Here is a 26,518-nt window from a genome sequence, read left to right as displayed (position 1 = left end):
ATACGGTCATGTAGCCAGTGGTGGACTGGGACTAAAAATCATCCCGGGACTCTCGACCGGCCCACTTCGGTACCGCTAGTAAATTGTCAACGGGGGGAGCGGGGGATGTAAAATACAAATATAATGTATAATGTCTATGTCTTTGACATTAGCGCTGCTAGCCACCTGTGCCCTGTACTACGAAGCCAGTTCAACAGACCCTGGATATGTTTGAGTAACAAACAAACTAACAAACGAGATCTCGCTAAGCGGTCCTACGACGCTGGTTATCAACTCGGTAAATCAAGCCAGGGTTTCTCTCTCCAGCTGAGAGCGCGTTCACGTCTAAGACACGAGTGGATCTGACTTTAATTACATTTGTCTCGAGTGTTTCGTCAACATAATGTGTTAAATAATACTTCTGCATACAGTCTGTGACACTGTGAGTGTTGCACGGCCAGATGAGGCTGGAGAAGCTGACTCAGATCAGGAAATATATGATATATTATGATATTATATGACCGATGATCTGATTGATGATGTAATATGAATGATAAGTGCGACACGTCGGCGTCTTCTCTGCATACGGCAGTTTAAACTGTATTTCCTTTATCCTGTAATATGACTTGAGAGATTTAAACTCCGCACACTGAGTCTCTTTTCTATAGACGCCGGAGGCGGGCAGCGTCAGGTAAAAGAAGTTATTTAGCCTTCTCAAACCTGAGCCTCACGCGCCGCCTATGGGGGATGTGCTAGTGACTTATCCGACCGGCCCACTTCGGTACCGGCCCATCGGGATTCGTCCCGATGGCCAGTCCGCCACTGCACCCAGCCCACGTAAACTGTCAACGGGGGGAGCCTCGCTGCGGGGAAACGGTGGACCTAGTGTCCCGATCGGAGTGGGAATAATAATAATAATCCGTGCATTTTATCCATTAATTTCCCAACATTGTGGTCAAAAACCACACATTTAATCCACGTTGTTGGTGTACTACAACTACAAAAAGCATCGGTTTGTTTTCTCATCAGGAAATGCAGACCGGCTCAAACAAACGATTTTTAATCATTATCCTCACTCATCATTTAATGTATCATATGTTCGCCGCATTGACATGAAAGCACTAATAAATGTAGTTTCATCCACTTGAGTTTACAACCACAAAAATAATCGATTTGTTTTTATATCACATCCTACGGGAGGAAATTCAGCAGCTCTCACTCCCGATTTGTAATCCTCATGTAATCATCATCTTCACCACGATCATTTATGTTTATGTCGCCGAATTGACATGAAAGCACTGACAAATATGAATATACTGTAGTCAACTTCATTAAAACGTTATTAACGAGCCTAATCTCAGTAATTCACCATTTCTACGCATGACAACACACTTTGTCCGTGTTTGGCTCTCGAAGCGTTCCCGCATTGACGTCACTTCCGGCTTCCCCCAAAACTTCAAAATGAGTGAAGGAATTTCCCCGCGATGTTCGAAATTATTGATATTTAACGAAACGGTATCGCTTTTTCTTTTTTAAACTGACGGTTCGAGATTACTAGTAGCCCAATATTTCATTGCACAACAGTTGTTGGGATGGTGTCACAGGCTCTTTAAGTCTTGTTCCATATTCTTCCAAGATGACATGTTATCTTCATCTACCCAATAGCTGAGAGATCTTAATATGAATGCCCAATGATATAGTTTAAATGTGGGCATGCCAATCCCCCATCTGCACCATGTTATACTGGGTCGTACCATTCCAGATATAGCCTCGTAGTAAAGAATCTAGTTTTCTGCCAGTATCCTGTTGGAGGTGCTCGAGGGATCATTGAGCTTACCAAATGTATGCGGGGCAATATGTTCATTTGAACAACCGATAAACGGGCTGGGACTGATGCTGGAAGGTGTTTCCATCTTGTAATATCTTCTTCTATTTTCTTCAAAACTAAAGAGTAATTTGTTTTAGCTATAGATGGTAAGGAAGTACTAACCTTAATACCCAAATAGAGGACCTCATTTGGAACATTGGTCTGGGGTGGGAGGGACACCTCACTTTGGCCTATGTTAAGAAGCATCAGTGTGGATTTTGATGGTTCATCTTGTATCCCGAAAGCTGCCCTAACTGCTCCACTACTTCCAAGACACAGGGGCGGGTTCGCTGAACATCTGCCATACAGACCAATGTATCGTCTGCATATAGTGATATAGAATGTGACGTTCCACCTATTGTGATGGGGGAAATGTGAGGGCCATTCCTAATGGATTGTGCCAGTGGTTCGATGGATACATTGAAAATTAAGGAGACAGAGGGTCTCTTTGTCTTGTACCCCGTTTTATGTCAAATAAGTCGGAGAAGCTTCCGCCCGCGCATACTCGAGCTGTAGGATTCGCATACAATGTTTGAATCATGTTAATAAAAGTATCTCCAAATTAAAATTCTTTCAGAACCCTCCATAGATATGGCCATTCCACACGATCAAACGCCTTTTCAGCATCTAAAAACAAAAGCCACAGGCAGGTGGAATTGTATGTGTTGCGCCAAGAATGTGCAGGAGTCTGCGGATATTATCAGATGCGAGCCGCCCTTTAATAAAGCCTGTTTGATCGGGGCTTATTCATTTCCAACCACCGTCTCAAGTCTAATAGCTAAGACCGTGGACATTTTTTTGAGGTCAGCATTTATCAGTGATATTGGGCGATAGTTTGAACATTCAAAGGGGTCCTTTCCAGGTTTGGGTATAACCGTATAACGTAGAGCCGTATTTAAGTCTTTGTGGAACATACCCTTATTGGTAGCATAATTAAGTGTTTCTAACCATACCGGTCCAATAATATCCCAACATGTTAAATAGAGTTCCACAGGTATGCCATCTATACCCGGCGTACGGCCCTTATTTGTAGCTTTGACAGCTTTATATAGCTCCTCCAGCGTGATAGGTGACTCCAGTGTTTTGGTGTCATCTAATGATAATGTAGGGAGGCCTAACCCGCTAAAAAACGTGGCGAAGTCTTCGTCAGAAGGGACTGAGCTACTTGAATACAGTTCTTTAAAGTCATTTTTAAATGTTTCATTTATCTCCTCTAGAAGTTTATTACATCTGATTGCTGGTATGGTCCTTTTAGCCTCTTGTTGTTTTAAAGTTAATGCCAAAAGGTGGCTTGGTCTGCTGCCTTCTGCATAATACTTGTGTTTGGTTATATGGATCATATATTCTGCCCTGTGTCTTAATAGGTCGTTAAGTTCTGCTTGCTTTGTTTTGAGCTCACTTTCTTTGTGTATCTCTCTTTTAGAACTTTTTCCAACATATTACATTGTTCTTCTAGGTGAGAAATATTTTGCAGTCGGCTTTTATGTAGGTGGGAACTGAACCGTATAGCATTATTTCGTATAAAAGCCCAGACCACCGTCATATCTGTGACGCTATTCTTATTCAAGATTATAAATTCGGTCAGTTTTGATCTCAATTGCGATATAAATGTGTTGTTCTTTAAAGGGTCGTGTTGAACCTCCATCTAGTTGCCCCATTGTTTATATTTCCATAGTTAAAATTAGCTAAAATTGGGTTGTGATCCGAGAGATGTCTGGGTAGGAACTCAATTGACTGTATTGAAGGCATCAGCCCAGAAGATACAAGAATGTAGTCTATTCGAGAGAAGGTTTTATGTCTCGTGGAAAAAAATGTATAGTCTCTCACAGATGTATTATGCACCCTCCACACATCAATTAAGTTTAAGTCTGTTATAAAGATATTAAGTGCTTGGAAGCAGATTCTTGAGAACTTGATAGAGTTGCAGCAGATTTGTCAAGGTTATTGTTAACAAAAGCATTCATGTCCGACCCAACATATAATTGGTAGTCATTTAACTTCAGTAACTGTGAAGTAACTGAGGGAAAAAAATCAGCTTCAAATCCTGTCGGGGCATATATGCTAACAAAAGCCACTTTTTACCTTGAATAGATGTGCAGCAATAGGCTAGACGTCCTTTATTGTCAGGGCCAATCCTTTCAATTGATACATGTATGTTACGCCTCATAAGTATCATAGCTCCTTTAGTGCGAGTGCCATCAGTTGATGCCACAATAGGTTTATAGAATCTGTTTTGAACCCTTGAAGTGTCATTAGGTTTAAGGTGTGTCTCCTGAAACATTGCAACATCTATCTTCTTTCTGCGTACGAAATCTAAGATGTTTGAACGTTTATACGGAGAGTTAAGTCCTCTTACATTAAATGATACAATATTCAAATGTTCCAATTTATCTGTATGTGTATTTATTCCCTGGACCTGTTGTGAGTTGGTGGTGGATCCCTGAGTTACAACCCTCCCCTTTCCCCCCCATTCGACCCTCTTCTTAGTAACATCTGTGAGCGTCACTTAGCTACGTCTAACACTGAACACTGATTGTTCCCCGCTTGCATAAAGACAAAGCATAGCAGATCTCACAAACAGTAAAACTGAGGAATAGAAAACCCCTTTCAAACCGATCAACCTGTATCATTACAACCATCCCCCTCTCGTTCTCATGAAATGGTATAGCCCATATACAGACCGTTGCCTGCCGATGACGTCATATCACGCGCCCATGAATGTAAACAGTGGAGGCATGAACAAGTTTTCAAAACACGCCTCCAGCTTCCCAAGCCTATTCCGTTATGTACATTATGTATGCCGCATATCACTCGAATTTAAAGTATATAGTATACTATGGGCAGAATATTACCTTAACACCATATAAACATGGCAACTAAACAATAACATTAGAACTCTTATCTACAATAATTTGAAAATAAACTGGCCCCTATTTCAACATATTCAAGTATCGAGGCTTAACGAACATTGTCCAATATAAAATAAGCATAGAACATCACCTACATAGCGTCTACCTGCCCATAGGTGCCAGACTTTCTCTGTCCTTATTGCAGATAGGTGTGTTGTACAATTGACCTTGCACTATGATATAGCGGCCGTTTGTGTCTGCAATTACTTTAGATTCCACAAATTGCACATGCCTACGTATCAGGATCGCTGCACCCCTATATTTGGTGTTGAATTTGGAGTGGAAAATGTGAGAGAAAACCCCCCGTTTGAGTCTAGACTCTAGAGTGATCAGAAGTACGTACATGAGTTTCCTGGAGATAAACAATGTCTGCCTTTATCTTCTAGAGGTGGGAAAACACCTTGCTGCGCTTTACTGGATGATTGAGACCTCTAACATTCCAGCTAACAAAAGTAGTTGCCGCCTTACCCACAGTCGGTGCCCTGTTTGCCTGGGTCATTGTGGGACCTTAGACAGTAATCTAGCCCCCTGTCAGAAGGGTGAGGGAGAGGAAGGGAGGGAAAGGGGGGATGGGTCACCTTAAAACAACTGAAATAAAACACACGGCAATAAGAACATAAACACCATAGAGAACCTAGAATAGAAGGTCCATATGTAATTGAAGTGGTTGAAACAACATTCACAATAAAGAGCTGGTCCCTCCCCAACTGAGGGACTGCTACCCGCCCCCGATAACACTCGCACCTCAACGTGGACAGCTTACCTGGCGAGATCGAGCCCCGCCAGAACCATCCATAGCTTTAGATAAACCTTGCGCTAATAGATACAGACAAACCTCCAAGTTGAACATTCATAACATGGTCTCAGTAAAAGTAGCATACTTATTAACCATTATGACAACATATGCAAACATCCAGTATTGGTTGTTGAGTGAAAAGTAAAGCAAGAAAAACGTGAACCTCCCCAGGAGAATAGGAGAGCAGTTGCTTGAACTAGCGGGCCGTAAGCCAACTGACTGTGTTACAATGTGGGCTAGTGTGAACAACGCTATTTGTCTTAAATTACACAATAATAAGAAAAACCACAAACGTTCGTAGCAAGCCCTAGCCCACAGCCCCATATACAGTACGTACAAGTGAATAAGTCAGGCGCCGCCTGTTATAGCTGCATTAGACCGTCAGTCAGCTTACCTACTATTTAGCCACGTTCCTCAAAACAAAGCCCTTCGCCTCCCCCGGGTCTGTGAAACTGTGTCGCTTTCCATCGGCCGTTGTGATCCGCAAAACTGAGGGATACCACTGTCCGTACTTGACACCATCACAGCCTCTTAGCATGCCTTTCACATCCCTGACATTCACATTCACATACTCTGCTTCGCGACTGCTTGGGTGTAGTCGGGGAATACTCTGATCCTGTCTCTGTGTGATGTTGTCGGATCTGTGGCCGTGGCTGCCTTGCGGAGGATCGCTTCCTTCTCCCGGTAATAGTGAAATCTCACCACAAAGGCACAGGGTGGCTGGTCCTCCTGGGGCCGTTCCCGTAGGGTGCGATGGCAACTGTCTCTTTTTCTAAGCCCAGAGTAGTTTAGCTACAAAGTCAGTTGGGTTCTTCCTTGCCTCCCGTTTTTCTTGTATCCCGGTGATGCGGAGGTTGCACCTCCTAGACCGCGCCTCCAGGTCCTCACTCCTGTCAGAGAAGATTTTCATGTCCTTTTTTAGCTGCTGCACGTCTCGTTCGAGAGTGGTAATGAGGTCCGAGTGATCATTAGTGGCAGTATCCAGGCTCTCGACCCGGTCCTCCAAAGACTTGGTGCGGCTGCTGACGCGGGTCCAAAGGCGGATTCTTAGCTCGTCCCTCAGTTGGCTTATTTCACGTCGCAATTCTTTAGACTGCATCTCGGTTTGTCATACATTTTTTTCAGCAGGTCCTCTCTGAGAGATTGAATGGCCTGTAGAATGGGGCGGTCTCATCACCTCGCGCCGCGCTAGCGGCCCCGCCCCAGCACCGTTAGTCAAACTAAATCAAAATACATTGAAACATAGTTAGTCCTCCAGCACGCATTTTTGAATACAAAAGTATTTAAAGAAACAGTCAGGCTGTTTTTACCCGAGTGTCCATATTGGTTTATTTCAAAATAATGTTTAGATATTTAGACCTTGTAATGTTTTACAGATGGACTACATGATACAGTATAACGCGTTCATGCATTTTGACCACTCAAAGTGAGGACTAACTTATGGCAACACAAATAAAAACATGGGAGCGGTGGAGTTGATGAGGAGGTGTCGGCGGTTGCAACACAGTCTCATCTAAAGGTGTAATAACTACGTGGTCCACAACGTAGGACGTGGTATTTCTACAAAAATGCCTCTTGAAATTGTAAGATCCCTACGTTTTTTTTTCACCATTCATTCCAATGGCTGGCGTCTATGTCACGTGATCTTCAAATTTCTCCCTGCAGAAAAAAAAAACATGGCCGACCTTCGTTTTATTCTCGGTGGAAAATGCCTATTTTGTTTGTAGCCTTTATTTAACCAGGTGAAGCCCCTTGAGATCAAAAGATCTCTTTTTCAAGGGTGACCTGATCATTTTAAAGTTAGTATGGCCATTAAAATGCGTTTTGATGTCATTTGATGCGAGAAATATGAGTTGTTATTTCAGATTATGTGTGCAGTGGATGTACATGATCTTTAGTTTGCTAGTTATTACGAAGATTACTTCAGGAAATTGTGTCCATTCAACGTTTTCATTGTTACCAAGGTGGTTGCTAGGGACGCTGCTATCGATATTATTTCTGTTATGTTGTGTAACTGTTTAATGGTGTTATCTTTATTGCTACCCCCTTCCCCGTCAATGTAGTGTAGTGTTGGTCCACAGCGCAAACATATTAGTTTAACAAAATCCGCATCTAAAATTGTGGCATAGATCTACGTTATTTTCCTCTGTGTAATTCTCCATTTACTCAACAATAACACAAATTAATTATCCTTGTGTTTATTTATTTATTTGATTAATAAACACAAGTTGGAGTCCGTCAGGACCGAGGGTCGGAGCAGCTCATAGTAGTTGCTTTAGAGAATGTTACACCCGGAAGTAAGTATTCTCTCCGCTTCGCTTGACAAACCCCGTGATAGCCCTCAAGCTCTGTGATTGGATGTTTGAGTGTGCTGCGAGGGTTACGCCGAGCGTCGAACAGCACTTTGAAATGGGATGGAACCACGGCAGACTGTCCAAATCTGGATTTGAACGGGGTTGAACATATTCTGCACATTTCTTATACTATCTACATACATCTTATAAGAGTATAATATATATGTATAATATCAGTTAAAATAAGTGCTTCAACATAGTTAACATTGCTGGAGGTATACACACATATTGATAGATGTCTGTAATGCACTATTGAGGAACCTGCGACCCAAGTTTTTCATTCATTGCATAACTACACCGTAGTTGTGTATATGATTGTGTATGCTTTAACCACTAGGTGTCCCTTTATATCAGCTGTGCACCTTTATGGTGTAAATACAGCCTATCTACAAATTGGATCAAATATAAAAGTCAGCCGAATTAGTGTCGATACTGCAAGGAGACGTATTGTGTGAAAAGAATGTAAGACGTTGTTTAATGGCTGATATATTTATGATCCACGTCACGTTCTCAGTGTTGGCGGCAGTTCCTCATGTTTGTCTAGAAGTCTTCTCATCAGGGCTCTATAAATAGAGAACTACGGCAGATATGTAATATGTAATGCAGCCGAACCGTGTATTACAATGCCGTTATGTGATGACTTTCAAAGAGAAAAGCAAGCACACTCGGAATAAAGTATTATTTTTTTTAAATGTTTTCGGTCTGTTTCCGGTATTTGTTAATGACGATGAGATGTGAGACTGGAATTGCACAAGGGAAAATAACGTATCTTTAGATGCGGATTTTCTTAAACTAATATGTTTGCGCTGTGGACTAACACTATACATTGACGGGGAAGAGGGTAGCAATAAAGATAACACCATTAAACAGTTACAAAACATAACAGAACTAATATCGATAGCAGCGTCCCTAGCAACCACCTTGGTAACAATGAAAACGTTCTATGGACGCAATTTCCTGAAGTAATCTTCATAATAACTAGCAAACTAAAGATCAAGTACATCCACTGCACACATAATTTGAAATAACAACTCATATTTCTCGCATCAAATGCCATCAAAACGCATTTTAATGGCCAAACTAACTTTAAAATAGGCATTTTCCACCGAGAATAAAACGAAGTTCGGTCATGTTTTTTTTTTTCTGCAGGGAGAAATTTGAAGATCACGTGACATAGACGCCAGCCATTGGAAAGAATGGTGAAAAAAAACGGGGTTTGGTCAAACAGAGCAGATGGTGTATTCCTAAACGATAGCTTGGGATTCCTGGGTAGTGTAGTGTCTCTTCTGCCATCCTTTACTCCGAAAAAAATATTTGTTTCTCCGAATCGAAGGGGAAAAATACAAAAGCATTGCACACAATTTAAACCAATCATGTTGTGTAATTAACAAGGATAATCTGGTGTTTTTTAGTCGATGAGTAGTGCAGATATCACTGTAAATCAATCGACAGTAGGGGGAATACTTACTTACCGGGTGTACAATTCTCCGTTATCCAATGAGAATGGACGCTCACATTGCTTTTAAGGGCAGCCGACACAACGAAGCCGTGCTTCCATGAGCGTCAAAATCCCGAAGCAGATGGGAATACATTGCAATCAGTTGAAAGCTATTTGCGTCCCTTTATGAAGCTTGAAGGAGCCTAGGAGCGTCACAACTGCACGCCACGGACCCTGACCAAACGTCGCTCCTGGACAATTATGGAGTGAGAGTGTGTTGAAACTGCAGTCTCCGAAGCTGCAGCTTCATGCTACTCCCCCTCAAAGCGATTTACATACTACAAGTCATCATTCACCTTTTAAACCACATTCATACAGAGCAGTGTACCTGTCAGGATTTTGAGGTAAGGTAAGACCCAAATGCAGTTTAAAAAGACAAAAGGATCAAATAACAAAAGGCGAGCTTTTATTCACCAAAAAAGCTGTAGATGATGAACAAACAAGAAAGAATTTAGCATCGATACATCCTAAGCATGAGCATCCAACAAAACCGACAGTCAAACATGGAGGGTGACAGGAAAGGTAATGAACCGACATGGAGCACAGGGGAAGACAAGACTAAATACACAGAAGGGTAATCAAAGGACAAGACACAGCTGGCAGGGGAGGCAGAAACACAAGGGCAACAGGTGAACACAATCAGACACAGGAGGGCAAACACAGGAAGGAAGACAAGACACAGGGAGAACATAATTTCAAAATAAAACCATGACAAGACAGACAAAACAAAAATCGTGATACTAACATTCACACACACTCATACACCGTTGGCCATCGGGAGCAACTCAGGGTTCAGTATCTTATCCAAGGATACATCGATATGTTGAATGCGTGGACTGGGATCGAACCGACAACCTGCTGGTTGAAAACACTACCTCACATCCACAGTCGCCCCACAGTTGTTAATGTTAACAACTTCAACACCATGAAAGAAAAGGATGTTTTTGATGAAAAGCATTTCAACACCAAACAGCCTTTAACACAGCCAGGATCTGTCACGGCTTGGCGTCAAGTTACAACAGGGCCCAAATGCAGAAGATTGGTTGAAAACAAAAACTTCTGTAATTGCGGAACAAAGCCAGGCAACAAGGTAAAATAAGGCAAGGCAAAACAAAAACTCCTTCAGAATCAAAATCCGTCCAGCAACAACAAGAATCTCAAAAAGACTGACAGAAAAACCAGAATTTAAATGCACACAAGACTAATCTCACTTCTCTTAACTTCAATCCTTGCGTCCCTCACTTACATCTTTTCCTAGCGTCCCTCCCACCAGGGAAGCATTGAGAGACGCAAGGAAACCATGAGAAGGGAGAAGAAGCAGGGAAATGAGTTTTTTGGGGGCGGTGGTGGCGAAGTCGATTGGGACTTGGCTTGGCAACTGGAAGGTCACCAGTTCAAGTTCCGGCAAGACCAAGTGCTACCGAGGTGTCCCTGAGCAAGGCACCTTTCCCCTCACTGCTCCCCGGGCGCCGTTCAAAATGGCAGCACACTGCTCCTAACACTAGGATGGGTCAAATGCAGAGAAACAATTTCCCCACGGGGATTAATAAAGTATATCAAATCAAATCAAATCAAAATCAAAGAGCAATGGGACGTCCTTTCCTCCGGAGCGTCACGTGAAGCAACGTCTGTTTGTGATGACAGCTGATCGTCTGACAGCAGCCAGCTCTGTCCCCGTTTTTTTCACAAACCTCTGTTAGTACACATTTACTGACATATACATTTGTATCTGTTGTAGACCAAAATAAATAAAATAAAATTCATTCTAATTCTCAAAAAAGATAAACGCCATTCTTAAAATGTATATACGAACAATAGTTTGATTAATATTGATTAGAGTGCACAAAAGAATGAAAATTGTTGAGAGAAGAGAAGAGATATGTTATCTATCAAAACCCAGTTAGATTAACATTCATTGGATTGCACACTTTGTTGTTCAGATATATCACATATTTGTAACTAAATTGAAACAAAACACAGTATAAACTGAGAAGTGACTCTCGTGAGGTTCATGTGTTTTCTTCACTCCGCTGGGAAACTGCTCTCATGTCAAGAAGCATCAGATCAGTGCATGCACTGCATCATCCAATCAGTAGCTGGCTGAGGATCTCACCGGAGGATGCTCTGGTGGTTCCTCAATTATCGCTCCTCCGTTATCGCTCCTCGATCCTCGGTCCTCCGGCAAATATAAGGCCACTGGGACGCTACTCAAGATGGCGCAGACAAATCAACTTCCGGTGAGACCGAGGACCGAGGAAATAAAAAATAAGAGAAGTGAGATGCAGACAGAGACAAGAAGCAACAGACAAGACGGGGGGTGAACACTTTTCAAATTAAAACAGGAAACCAAATACAGATCTTGACAGGACAAAAATAAAATAGGGAAAACTAATACGGATCATGACAGCTCCTATGTCTTTTATTTCACTTTTGTCTTTCTTTCGGTCTCATGTACACTATATAGACAAAAGTATTGGGCCACCTACACATACACCTACAGAACAGGAGCTTTTATGACATCCCATTCCAAATTCTTAGGCATTAATATAAAGTTGCCCCCCTATAACAGCTTCCACTCTTCTGGGAAGGCTGTCTACAAGATGTTGGAGTGTGTCTGTGTGAATGTTTGCCCATTCATCCAGAAGAGCATTTGTGAGGTCAGACACTGATGTTGGACGAGAGGCTGGCTCTCCGTTCTAGTTCATCCCAAAGGTGTTCCGTGGGGTGGGGGTCAGGGCTCTGTGCAGGCCAGTCATGTTCTTCCACACCAAACTCATCCAAACGTGCCTTAATGGACCTTGCTTTGTGCACTGGGGCACAGTCATGCTGGAACATGTAGTTCCTAAACATTTCCACTTTGCAATAACCAGATGATCGTGGAATATCTAGGAGAGAAGACATTTCACGAACTGACTTATTGCAACTGTGGCATCCTATTACAGAACCATGTTGGAATTCAGTGAGCTCTTTAGAACCACCCATTCTTTCACAAATGTTTGTAAAGTCAGAATGCATGGCTAGGTGCTTGATGTTATACACCTGTGGCAATGGGACTGAATGAAACACCTGAATTCAATGATTAAGAGGAGTCTCCCAATACTTTTGTCTATATAGTGTAGGTCATTAGTATCCCCAGCTGGGTCGGCTCCTTCATTTTCATATTTTGTTCTCTTCTTATGCGAGACAGTGCAATTTGATACTATACATTAGTGTAAGGGAATATTTCTGTCAAAGAATAATTCTTCCTTACTCCTAAGATATTTAACCTTATTCTGTGTGTTGACATTTACGACCATCCCTGCTTCTAATCTCCCGTAAGGAATGTGTTAATGCAGTCGTATGTTGATACTAGGTTGTATGGCCTGACCTGGTGGGCACAGGGGGGGTTTTACGACTCTGAGAACGCTGGCTTTCTAAGCTCCACAGATGTGAGAGACATCTCCTGTGTCTGCAGATGTTTACGCCCATCCCCAATATGTGGATTTGACTCTCTAGTTAAAGGGTCTACCAAGATGCGAGGCTGATCAGAATTGACATGACAACCCACCCGTGCAGTCAGAACCTTTTGCTGCTGTGACTTGGGATTTTAATTCTCTGGCCGTTGACTTGTAATAAACATCATTGTTTGACATCAAAGCTCCAACTCTCCTCGTGTCTCTCTGAGTCCTGACTCTCCATTGCTGCAGAAGTTTCCCTTACAATTAGCATAATACTTTTTTGTCAGATCAAGTCTGAAAGGTTTTGTTCTCACAAACTTTGAATAGATCCAAGATTTGCCTCGCTCAATAACAGTGATTAATGTCATTTATCATCAATGACAATTTATATTATCCATTTTGAGTCGGCATAGTACTAGCCTTAAGTATTTTACTGCTGAGTTTATGTTCCCCATGACCCTAAAAGAACACGTAGCCTCGGGGTCTGAAAAGTGAGGCCAATGATGAACACCCTACTTCTCACTTGAAGTGTAACCTCAGTAAATCTTGTGAACATGAGATGAATTGAGGTCCAAATGCTATTTTCAAGTCTTGTTCAATATAGCATGATCCTCATTTTGTAATTTATGATCCCATTATAAATGCATTTTAAATTAGACGATAAAGCAGTCTGTAGATTGTGATTGACTGGCTGATACCAGTCACTGAAACCACCAGAAACGTTTACCTTTTCACAGTGTGTTTTCAGTTCATGATATTGTCACATGAACCCTAAAGTTGTTACCAACGGACACCCTATCGTTTTATCTGCTGGTCAAAAAGATAGATGTGGACGCATACAAACCAAGATGGCAACCACCAAAACAGCAAAGTCGCCAATTCAAAACAGTAGTCTATAAACCAGTGGGTCCTCGTCTACTATTATTGCCTTTAATAGAGTCTATGACAAGCACCTCATAGTACCTGAGTTCATAAGTATTTTAATTGAATGGACAGCATGTACAGTAATTACAAAACACCAATAAAGACAATAACATAAACAATCCTTAGTGTGTATTTGCGTGTAGTAGCTGTTTACTGATAGTTAGTGGAGACAAAAATGATATACAGTATTTATAAAAAACAGAGAGATAATATATAATCACAATAATCTACTACTGCTGTGTTCTGCATGGTAGGGGCCTTATCGACACAGAACCTTTTGATTTGTGTATTTCCACTGGGGATACGACCTGGTACCTGGTCATTTTTTAAATAACATTGTCCATGACATAATGCCAAGAGTGCATGTTGGACAAGAACAGGTAACATAACAATACATGGAGGGCTGTGTTGCCTTCAGTTTGACTGTACCTCTTGTTTTCCTTGTTGAGGACATGCTGAGGCAGCTACTGTAAGCAACAGCATGCATTGCTCTGGAAACAGCTATGGGCTGTCCTCCGGCTCCACTCAAGCTGTGTGTGCACATGTTGAGAGCTCTCATGTGGCTTCGTTGCTTTGTGAAAAAGGAGTGTGGTGTGGTAAAAAGTGGAACCTCTGCAAAGAAAACAAGACGAAGTATGATAGCATATGTGAGACTACTTACACACAGCATTGCTTTAAGCTACATGCTATGGTGGTGCTAGATGAAAAGTCAGAGGATATAACAATTCATCCTGAGGGGAACATGAATGTGTGTCGGCCTACCTTCATGGAAATCCAACCAATAGTTGTCAGGAAATTAAAATAAAAACTAAGGGGTTTTCAAAACAAAATTAACATTGAGTCATTGAGTTGCAAGTTTGCTACAACTACTGCAATGTTTTCTTTGGGCAAATAACTGAAAGCTAATAGCTAATTTAGCTTACTTTTAATGGTTTTAATTTGCAATGTACCGTGGATGTGGACAACTATCACTGGAGTATCACTGCAATACTAAAGAAGATTAAAACAATTGAGAAACAACCACTGGAGATCATGAGTGTCTGTAAAACCTGTTGAGATGTTCAGGCGAACCAAGCCACTGACTGACAGACTGACACTGCATTGCAGAGAGCCATGCTAGCATGGGGGAAACACTGACAGTGGCGAGAGAACATTCGCACCTGCAGATTGTTGTTTTTATGTTTGTTTGTTCTTTTACTAAAAAGCACAATTATTTTCTCTATTTTTCTTTTGACTCAACATGGCACCAGACTTAATGAACAATAATACACCCAATACATGTTTTCTTCTTCTATGTTTGGGTTAGCCCACCTCAGGAAAGGTTTATCTTCATTGTAGGAGTCTTTTTTAACATAACATTTTTCCCATTTTAAGGGAGAGGTGTCACGGCCATTTCCACTGATCATAATTCCATTGTTGAGGTCTACTAAAATAGAAAAATACTGTGCAATTTTCCAAACTCACATTGGTTTCGCATACAGCATCTCTTTAAAGTATGTGTATTCAGCAGTATTCACTCTCTCCACTAAACGGCTCGTTGCAGCTCTTGCCCCCCCCCCCCTCCCTGTGAGCCCAGTGTGCTCCGATTGGTCGGGACCAGTCGGGACGTTGTGAATCGCGCTGAACTCTGTGGAGGTGTTGTTTCCTTGTTTAGCGATACACAGCGAAACACAGCCAAACTCACCCTGAGCACACACAAAGTCACAGCCGAAGTAAAAACAATAAGTGTGGCTTGATATTGAGTAAGAAAGGTTGATAAACGCTGTGAGGATGGGTCTGCAGAGAGCATTTCGCCGCAATCCCAACTGTCTGTTATCAGCCTGCAGCCAGGGAGGAGAGATCAGCTGAGCTGCCTGCACTGTGTGTGTGAGGAAGTCGTGGATTGGTCAATTTGGACCAATCAGCGGGGGCTTAACGTAACGGCTCCGCGGACATAACGTCACGGCTCCACGGATTGGTCCATGTAGTTCCGGGTACCGCATGACCGTATCGCGTCATAGTTCTGGGCGTGGCTACTGGGTGCTTCTACGACACAGCACCCAGGAAGTAAAAAATGGACAATGACGTTTCACCATCGAGGCGTTTTGGGGAGGTATTTTCTGTTTTAGAGTTTTACTCGCTACAGGGTGTACTTTGAGGGTTTTGACTCTGCACACCGCTTACATGCATAACAACCTTCATAACACACAAGGGGACGGGTACTAACCGGAAAAGCATGACATGTCTCCTTTAAAGCTCTAAAGCACACAGTTGTTTCCTGCTGCAGTGATTTGTTGTGCTTTTTGAATATTGAAATAGAGCGAATACAGTCTAATGCCAACACTAAAATGCTCTGCAGGGGACTGACTGAGGACATGTCCTTGGTGCTATCAGCCCTGAATAACCCCATTAGCATTTCTGTGAAAGATATGCTGCAGTGATCAAAGCCTGCTGACACTTAAGGATAGAACAAATTAAGAACTGCTGCTTTCAACTAAAAACCTGAACAAACATTTTTAAGCAGGTGCCTATCACTAATTATAAAGACAAACAGCTACACCTTGCTTACATGTAAACAAATGTTAAGAGAGAGTTCCACAACCTTCATTTTGTTTCACATTTCCGATGACACTGGATTATTTATAACTCCTTCCGCAGTCTTGGATGCCATATTATAAATACATGTGTTGATGTCTGTGTTCTGTAGCAAGAAGTCTCTAGATCATTTTGTGAATGTTAAAAGGCTGTTACTGCGTAGCTCCTTAAAACACTGCAAGGGAAACGGATACACACCAGATCAGAGAATGAGGATGTATTAGTCCAGCCAAAAAGTAAACAGATGACTCAGATGTGACAAATGAGATAAGTCAGCAGCCAGTTAGCATTCAGAGATGTCATCCTGTCCTGGAGTTCAACACTTTAGTGAGTCAGTGACAAACACAGCTCTCTTAAAGCTGCATGAGTATTCAGTAAGGGAAACTATTAGTCATTTCTCGGAGCACCTGCAGTTCAGAATAGGAATTATTCTTCCTTCTTCCCTCTACAGGAAAGTGGTGATGCTTTGTGTAACAGGGCTCTGACAGCTTGGGGTCAAGCTGGAAGAACAGCAGCTGCATTATGCAGTAGGTTCAGAATGTGTTGGGGCTTCAAACAGCACCCCATTAAAGATGAACTGTTAACCTGTTAGACCCCATCCCCCCACCGGCGGGCGGAAAAACGCATCATCTGCAGGAAACAGCGTCTGAGGGCTTCTTAATATTTAATAAACTATGAATGTTTCATATCCATATAACGGGAAGAAACTCAGCTAACTGATCTTTTTTTTTTTTTTTTGCAAAAAAAAAATCACAAAGCTAACGCTGAGCCTCTGCATTCAACACGTTCTCACTCCCAACCCGTCACATGTTGACGGTCAGTCAGGGCCCCTCCCCGTCACTCTATTACGCACAGGGTACCCCCCGAGTGTCAGTTTTCAATGGGCAGGGCGTCCCATAGACCTTCATAGACCTCCCATAGCGTTGATAATAGACGCCATGAGAACGCTCCCCGACGGTCGGTTTGTTATTGTCAATATTAATATAATAATTGTTTATTTTTTAATAGTCACACTCGATTTCGCCGATTTTCTTGTTGCCCCAGCTGGTCGACACCTCTTTTAGCAGAAACAAAGGCTACACTAATTAAATCGATGTTAATCCATGTGTGTGAATGTGGAATTAATGGACGTGACGTTGTGCGATCGCGTTGCCAGGTAACGCAATAATTTACAAACTCTTCAACTACAACCCTAATTATATTTAAAAACATTTTAGAAGGCCTCACGAAATACTTTAATGTAAATTAAAATGTGAAGGGATGTGTGTAATGTGGTGATTGACATTATTCACCCACAGATCTATGGGTTGGGGTATTGTTCCGCACGGACATTTTAGTTAACCGGACTTCCTGTTGATGTGAAATCCGAAAACATTTAAAAAAATAAATAATACTTTATTCCGAGTTTGCTTGCTTTTGTACCCGGGTCGGCTGCATTAAATATTCAGTGGCGAGCCGTGACTTTTATACCTAGGCCCTCTGACCCCCCCACCTCGAAAGAAAATAAGAGATATTACGTCATAGCGTATACTTCAGCGGAATATCAAAACAGAGGCCCGGGCTGCAAAACGCATCAATGACTGCGACCCTCTACCACACAAACAACACCATTTATATAAACACCTATCATGACAGGGCACCCACTGCCAAGTAACAATTACAAATGAATTAAGTCGGCACAGCGGCCCACATTGAAAATGACTTAGGCCTACCTTTGATGATCAAATCACTGAAACTACATTTAACCCTTCACATTCCAACAGAAACTGAACAGGCAGATTCGAAGGATTTATTTCTTTGGAAATATTATTTTAAATACAATTAAATCAAGTTATTTTGGTAAAACTAATGAAAAATGTAACAACAAAAAAATATAAAAAATAATATTTAAAAAAAAATGTTTTTTTTAAAAATGTTTTCAAATATTATTTTTTAGAATATTATTCGCACAGAAACTCACTCATAACACCCTTATTACGTATCGTAGCTACACATCCAACATATCGACTAGCATCGTGAGAAGACACAGAATCGATCGGTATCTACATCATCACTCCATGATAAGAACTCGCGACTTTATAAACAAAAACAGACATCACAACACATGGCGCTAGGTAGCAAAAACGGCCATATCTCTTACCTTCGTTGTTGTCTGATCAAAAGTTGTCTTCAATGGCATTAAAACGATAAAAACGCTGCTGAAGGTTAATCCATAGGTTAATACAATGTGTCTGTCACATGAAATGATTTCTGATAATCCATAAGTAATAAACCGATTTTTCCGTTTTCAGATTTTCAGAGCGTGAGACAGGTTCGCTCTGGGCAATTTTTTTTTCTGAATGTTCAATCTGATTTTTCTTTCAAATAAAAAAACATCTATATAGATTCTGACTTTTCTACATCCAACTCACAGGTTTATCATTACTTTGAAAAAAAAGATTATTAATTTTCACCTTTTAAAAGTCTAGTTATGGTCATTTTTTCTGGAAATGTCATTTTCGAGCCTGAGACCTGAAAAACAGGCTTGGGGTCTAACAGGTTAACTACTTTGTGAATTGATGTGCAATGTAAGTTGCAGTAATTAATGATAATCAGTTATAGTATGAAAAGGGCAAATCTTGGTATCAAGTTTAGATATCAGAGGATGTGACAAAAGCAGTAGGTGTACTTTATTATGATCAAATCTCCAGCTGAAGCTCAGCTGACACAAGTTGTGTTCACATAACAGTGAAAGGGCTGCAACTGAAGGCAGGTCATGAACATTTGCCGCATGCTGAGTATACTTTTTGACAATTATACGATAACTGTAACTCTTCAAATAAAATCTTATTTTGTATCTTTATTTTATTTACATTGTCTTGTATTTTCTTTTTCAGGATTAATTTTTTTCAAATATAAAGTCAGAAAATTAGATTAGCTTAGATAAGTATGAAGAATACAAGAGCTCCCTCAAATAATTATTTAATAATAGTGTTATGTATTATTGTATTTAAAATGTAAATGACAGCATGGTATGTTAAAGTAGCTCTGTAACAGATTAAACAAATGTATTGTATTTTGCTAAAAACTGAGCCTTAAAGGTGCTCGTAGGTTTAGTTGGAACAGACGGATGCTACAGTGGCTGCTACCCCTTTTTCTAGTCTTTATGCTAAGCTAAGCTAAGCATCTCTAGTTTTGTATTTACTGTTCAAATGTGAGTGGGATCAATCTACTTTTTCTGAATTCTCTCTGTCTCTTCCCCAGGTCTCATCGTGGGGTCCCTGATGGTCTGCTGGCTTCCCTACCAGATACGTCGTCTTATGACCGCCGTGCCCAAATCCCGCTGGACTACATCCTACTTCCGGAGCTACGTTACTCTCCACCCAGTGGCTGACAGTTTTTTCTATCTGAGCTCCGTCATCAACCCTTTTCTTTACAACCTGTCCTCGAGACAGTTCCGGGAGGTGTTTGTCCAGGTGCTGCGGTGCCGGCTCACCCTGGAACACATCAACAAGCGCACGGTGCGGAGCTCACAGGCTGCCTCGGCCCGCTCCTTCAAGCCCTTGCTGAAAAAGTCGTTGCGTCGCAGCAGGGCAAACCACCCCACTCTCGCACTAGAGAAACTTCCCCCCACCTTCACAACCTTCCACAGTCAAAGTGACTCCGGAGTGGCTTCAAATACTCAAACGTCTCTCAGCCTGACTGAAGAGTCCGATCTCCAAACAAAGACAGACGTACCATCAGAGACTGAAGTGTAATGTACAATTTAATGCAACACAGTGAACAGTCAAAACAACAATTTTTGTGCTGTCATCAGAAAAAATCTGAAATATTCCTTTTATACAGTTAAAACAGTACCAAATGTAAAGTCAGGTATTTCATTAAAAGATCATGCTCAGCTGAAAATTTGGCACAATAGCAAGCTTCATGGGTCCCCTCAAGTTTGAACTTGATATCAAGTCAGAAAATATTATCAAAAAGCTCAAATGATTCAAACATTCATGTTTAGCATGAAGACCCAACACATTGAGTTCAAGTTAAAGGTACCCAGCAGGGCTGTTGACCACTGGGGGGTGCTATAGGGCAGTCATTTGGTTTGCTTCTCGTGGGCTTACTTACAATAGAGAGCCAAAGTCCTTCCCTTTCCGGTGGAACTCCATGGGACCTTATTTCGGAAAAATTATGTATTGAATTCAATGGCTTGGATTCCGTTCGAATTGTGCCATGAATTACACATATGATGTTTGTCAATTTAAAAGATAATTTTGCAAGTAAAAAAAACAAACAATTGTCGTAAAACTGTGAAGTAACTTTTTTTTGTGTGAAACCGCTCAATGAACTACATCTCTGGTCTCGCACAACACACGTCACCAACACCAAGCTGGCCGTCACGTTAGCACAATTCACCTCTTTCTTTCAGAATGAGGCGAAAAGTATTAAACGAGGAGAAGATCACTTCAAGTCTGGGCATGTGGAGAGCTGTATGTACACACAAGGTGAGTGTTAAACGAGTGTAACGTGTAACTTTAATGTCAGCTAGCTAACAGGGTAAACTCTCGTGTTTTGTTTTAGCAACTAGTTTTCTGTGTACCTTATACTAAGGAGTTAGTGAGCTAGTTTTCTCGTTAAGAACTGCGTGATCGCTGTGTATGCTGTGGATAACATTAGTGTTGGCAAGGACAAGGTACGCAGAAAACTAGTTGCTAAAACAAAACACGAGTGTACCTTGTTAGCCAATGTTAGCGAGCTGACATTAACGTTACACATTACACTCGTTTAACACTCACAGAAACCTTGTACAGCCGGTCCCGCATGTTGGCTATTACGGAACCGACTAACTCCCCTTTTGTGTAATAGCAGCTCTCAACATGCCCAGACGTGTAATGATTTCCACCTCCTTTAATACTTTCCGCCTCATTCTGGTGATGGTGACGTGTATTGTGTGAGACCAGAGATGTAATTCATTGAGCGGTTTCACACACAAATAAGTGTTACTTCACAGTTTTACGACAAACTGTGACTTTTTTTACTTGGAAATGAATGTTTAAGATTGACAAACATCATATGTGTAATTCATGGCACAATTCAAACGGGATCGAAAGATAACTTTTCTCTCGCCATTGACTTCAATACATAATTTTTCCGAAATAAGGTCCCATGGAGCTCCACCGGAAAGGAAGGGACTTCGGTACATGAAAAGTATATACAATGTTTAAGAATCGGTGTCTCATGCAGAGGGCTGAACTGTACATTTGCAGTGTGTTCAACCTCATGAGAGTCACATTTCAAAATTCAGGAAGTAAATGAAGTCAATTGTTTTGGAGAGACAGCAGGAAGTCATTATGTTCAATGGGAACAAAAGTGCACCAGCCCGAGCAAACCAATCACTTTTTCAGTTAATTTAGAATGAAGTGCGGTATTCTATGATTAATTAGATGACTCATTAATCATAGAATATTCGATATGTACGCTGACATGAAAATAAAGCAGAAGTTGTATACTGCATGTTGCTGGGGATGACATTCATCGCCACTTGTTTAAAGTCTAATTTTGTATCATTCAAAACGATGAAATAAATAAATAAATATAATTTAAATAACAGCTGCTAGAGGGGGCTGACACTTTATTCTTAAACAACATGTGATGTTACTTTCCTTGAAAGGGCAATGTATAAACTTATACGCATGTGCCACTCCTCATTATCATTTATCCCATGGCTACTTAAATTAGGGGCGTCAACTGCGAAACTCCTGGAAACCCTTTTAAACTAGCTGTTGTCAAACGAAGACAGATTCAAGCTTGTGACCCTCCATGTTTCCAACACCCCTGTGCTTCTGTTCCATTAGCTGGTGGAAACATCTATATTGATTGTGACTTTTCTACATCCAACTCACAGGTTTATAATTACTTTGAGAAAAAAGATAATTAATTTCCCCCTTTTAGAAGCGAAGATATAGTCCTTTGTTCTGGGAATGTCATTTTTGAGCCTGAGACCTGAAAAACAGGCTCGGGGCTTAACAGGTTAATTGATCTGAAAACTCTTTCTTAAAGAGAGTCCACCTGCTCACTGAAGTACTGCTGCTCCACTTCACACACTTCCATTTGAGCTATTAGAGATGCAATGAATATCTGGTAAGTAGTTTAACATAGAGTTGTGAGTAACAACATGTTCTTGTAGCTCGATGTACACTTTTTGTTTGTACAAAACCATTGGAGGAGAGTTTTAAGAAAAGTACTTTGTTATGGGTCTACTGATAAGATGATGTATATGTGAGAGTTATGAGGGCTGTACGTGGCTTTATTCTAATAACTAGCACATGTTTTCCTTCATCCAAAGACGTTTTCCTGACTTGATTTTCCAAATCATTAAATCGTATCATTGTCATACACATGATACATTTTCAGTTCCTCATCACAGCAAATTGGTGATTGCTCACGGTTACGGATCTCATTTAGAATAAATCAAAGACTAAAGTTATCCTAAGCCTCTGTATGATGAATCTGACCTTCCTTTAGTACCTTCAATATGTCGTAGTTTGAAGTAAACAAAGACAGATGTGAATGAGCCTCCTGCTGCCTGCACCGTCCCCCACCCTACCCAACTGTCCTTGCAGATTACCTGGTTTGTTGCATGAACACGTGATGATAATATTTCCCAACTTGACCCTTTGGACGCCAGCTGCGACGGAAAGCAAGTCTAGAGAAGAAATACTTTGCAAAGCTTCCCCAACCTCAAAGAAAATATATTTCACAGTAAGCGCTCTCAACTGTTCAGTTAATACAGTTCATGTTGTCTCCACTGCCAAAGCACATCTCACACAGTGTGTGCAGGTCTGTCAGCACAGGCTGGAGGGCAGTAGGAGGAGGATGCAAAGAGAAAGCACATGGAGCTGCGGTGTGTTCAAGGTAACGGCAGCCGACAGTTGGGGTCGTTTCTTTTGCCGCTGTCCATTACACAGCGGCGTGTTGCAGCAGGTGATGCACACCGAGTTCAGCTTGCCGGTGCAGAACTGCTGGTAGCCAGAAGAAGCGATGAGACAGGCTCCTGATGAGGCGCATGACTTGCGGTAGTATATCCCTGAAAATAAGGACAGAAACTAGGGCATTAGGCTGGTAATGAGAGGGAGCAAAGAGAGACACAGTGAGAGGGAGGGAGGCAATTAAGGATACACAGGATGTGGCCTTTCATCAAGGGGAACCCAGCTTAAAGGAAACATCTCTGCATAATTGGACTTGTGCTCCTTTTGGGGTCATAATACTTTGCTTTCTCCTGTGTCTCTTAAAGACAAGCATACACTTGTCCCACTATCTAGTCTCATTAGTTCATGAATTGGGAAAATAGCTCCTTATATGCTTTTTAACTGGTGCTCTCAGTGCACTCTGAAAACAAATGCCTTGGCTCAACAAAGAAAATCAACGCAACAGTTTGCATCGATGTTTATTGAGTTAAGACAACTTCTAATGAAATTGTCTTAAAGCAACAAAGTTACTTGAGTTAGGGGAGAAGGCTTTTCCTCTACAATCAGAGGTGTTTTTAATTACCACTTGCTTAATAATTGGTATTATAAACACAAGTTTTGAAGTTGATTACTCAAAAGATTAAGTTGTTCCGACTTGTTTTACCACATGATTTAAAAGGAATTTTAAGTTGTATGTACTTAATTACTATCATTGTGAACACACGTCTTTAAGTTGACAACCATTTATAAATGAAGTTGCTCTAAATATATTGTATTCAATAGTTTTTTTCCTTAGCTTTTTCATGTTTTTGCCTTTAAAGAAAGAAATTAATTGATTCCACAACAAACATATTAGGAAATTCACTTTTTATTTTGAACTGCAGTTGTTTATTTCAACACCTGATGTTTCAATCAGGAGAGAATTCATTTGTTTGAACATGTATTGACACATGCCATATGATAAGGTGCATGAACACCTGAATCACAGCTGACTGCAGGACAGAGGAGAACCATTGTATAGTGTGGCTGCAGCTCGCTGATTGGCTGCTGGAGAATGAGGTGACATGTAATAGGTTAAAGAGACGCCTGTGATGAGCTGGTTATATGCAGCTGCGGAGTGAAAGTATCACACCCCGTCTTCCTGAAAGAACTTGCGCTGAGCTTCATTTCAATCTTGAAAAAAAGATAAATAACACAAATTTAAATTTCCCCACAAATAATAAATAAACACATTAGCCGTATTACCGTGGGACACGGGGACACAGCTACATGCTGCCATCACATCGAGGTTAGAGGCCTTTGCAGATTTAAAACCAGTGCCAAATGTGTAACATCTGTAAAGTGTTTGTAAAACTACAGAAACAAACTCTCCATGGCCGCCAGTCTGCAGATCTCACATCCGTTTCACAAAAGATGTAACAAAGATGTTTACACTGCCGACAGTCGTTATTTCAAACAGTGTGAACACATTTAACGCAGAATGCTTGCTCATTCATTTGTTTCGCTCCACCACGATGGCTGCATCGTGTGGTCAGATCCGGGGTGGACCGGTCACTGAGGAAGGCCATATTCATGTCCTTTTGAAGCACATTAAATAATAGGTTAGATAATGAATTAGGTAATTGCATACTTTTTAAACTCTTAGCTAATTCAGAGCCATTGTTACCAGCTGCTAAAGCAACGCTGGTATTGTGTTCACCTATTGAGTCTGCATGTGTGTGTCGTCATGGCAATGTGGTCTGAAGACACACAGAGGTGCTTTTGAGTACGTTGACTAGTGTTTCAATGCATGTGGACAGATTTTGTTAATCACAACCGTGCAAGTTTTAGTGTGTCTTCTCATCTGTTTGCAGGTTCCATACGACATGTGAGCTGGTTAAGTGAGAGCAGAAGCCATTTTTCAAATGTTACACAATCCCTTTCCCATGCTCTTGCTGTCAACACCTATCCATGCTGAACGCTGCTAAGATACTATTGATTGGGGTGTGGCCAAAAGTGCAATATGCTTCAGAATGTAGCTGACAGGGAGCAGTGCTTTTGTCCTGTGTCCATGGATTTTATTTTATTTCAAGATTTGTAATTACGTGGCTAAACTCCTTGAAAAGGTCTTCTTCCTTTTCTCCAAGGCACACGACTAGGCAGCAGATGACTATAGTTCTCTGCGTACTTCTATTGTATTGTGCTCAGAGTTGGGTGTAACGCGTTACTGTAATAATATTACTTTGTCGGTAACGGAGTAGTGTAACGCGCTACTTTTATAATTCAGTAATCACACTACAGTTACTAACATTGCCCCGACACGCGTTACTTCGTTACTTTCTAAAATCAGTCATAATCAAACCTCAACAAACACCTGCAAAGAACACATGCTAAGGTGAAGCTAACGCACATAGCTGTTGTTTATTTATATCTCACACGTTCTTCTTCTCTGTTTTCCGGTTGTTGCCTGTTTTGAATGACGAATACACACTACCGCCGCCTGCTGGTAAGGAGAGTTATTGCCACTTACGCATGCGCAGTTCGTACGTGCTCGGCTGAAGTCTTTGCGGTGTGCTCCAGTCTGGCTCCAGTGCAACACATGGCCAACACGCAGGAGAACACGCTGACGCAACAGCGTGAGCAGCGATAGACTGCGCAAAATATACAGATAGCAGGAGACAGAGGACAGCCAAGGTCAGATAGCAGGAGACAGAGGACAGCCACGGTCAGATAGCAGGAGACAGAGGACAGCCACGGTCAGATAGCAGGAGACAGAGGACAGCCACGGTCAGATAGCAGGAGACAGAGGACAGGCACGGTCAGATAGCAGGAGACAGAGGACAGCCACGGTCAGATAGCAGGAGACAGAGGACAGCCACGCTCAGATAGCAGGAGACAGAGGACAGCCACGGTCAGATAGCAGGAGACAGAGGACAGCCATGGTCAGATAGCAGGAGACAGAGGACAGCCACGGTCAGATAGCAGGAGACAGAGGACAGCCACGGTCAGATAGCAGGAGACAGAGGACAGCCACGGTCAGATAGCAGGAGACAGAGGACAGCCACGGTCAGATAGCTGGAGACAGAGGACAGCCACGGTCAGATAGCAGGAGACAGAGGACAGCCACGGTCAGATAGCAGGAGACAGAGGACAGCCACGGTCAGATAGCAGGAGACAGAGGACAGCCACGGTCAGATAGCAGGAGACAGAGGACAGCCACGGTCAGATAGCAGGAGACAGAGGACAGCCATGGTCAGATAGCA

The 26,518-nt window shown here is 41.7% G+C and overlaps 2 protein-coding genes across 3 annotated transcripts in view; one reads left to right on the top strand and one right to left on the bottom strand.

The window, feature by feature from the left end:
• Nucleotides 1-21,918, top strand: part of gpr39 (G protein-coupled receptor 39) — a 48,982-nt gene extending 27,064 nt beyond the window's left edge. For both annotated transcript variants that reach the window (XM_034110246.2, XM_034110245.2), the window contains one exon: nucleotides 19,582-21,918. In XM_034110246.2, coding sequence (XP_033966137.1) covers nucleotides 19,582-20,075 — 494 coding nt within the window. In that variant the 3' untranslated portion in view covers nucleotides 20,076-21,918. The remainder of the gene's footprint in view (nucleotides 1-19,581) is intronic.
• Nucleotides 21,919-22,906: 988 nt separating this feature from the next.
• LOC117466886 (ly6/PLAUR domain-containing protein 1-like) overlaps nucleotides 22,907-26,518 on the bottom strand; it is a 45,240-nt gene continuing 41,628 nt past the window's right edge. Inside the window, exon 3 of the mRNA XM_034110375.1 lies at nucleotides 22,907-23,395. Within this exon, the coding sequence (XP_033966266.1) occupies nucleotides 23,154-23,395 (242 nt within the window). The 3' untranslated portion in view covers nucleotides 22,907-23,153. The remainder of the gene's footprint in view (nucleotides 23,396-26,518) is intronic.

The sequence above is a fragment of the Pseudochaenichthys georgianus genome, chromosome 21 (assembly GCF_902827115.2).
Source record: "Pseudochaenichthys georgianus chromosome 21, fPseGeo1.2, whole genome shotgun sequence".
NCBI lineage: Eukaryota > Metazoa > Chordata > Actinopteri > Perciformes > Channichthyidae > Pseudochaenichthys > Pseudochaenichthys georgianus.
This window is presented reverse-complemented; position numbering and strand designations above follow the sequence as displayed.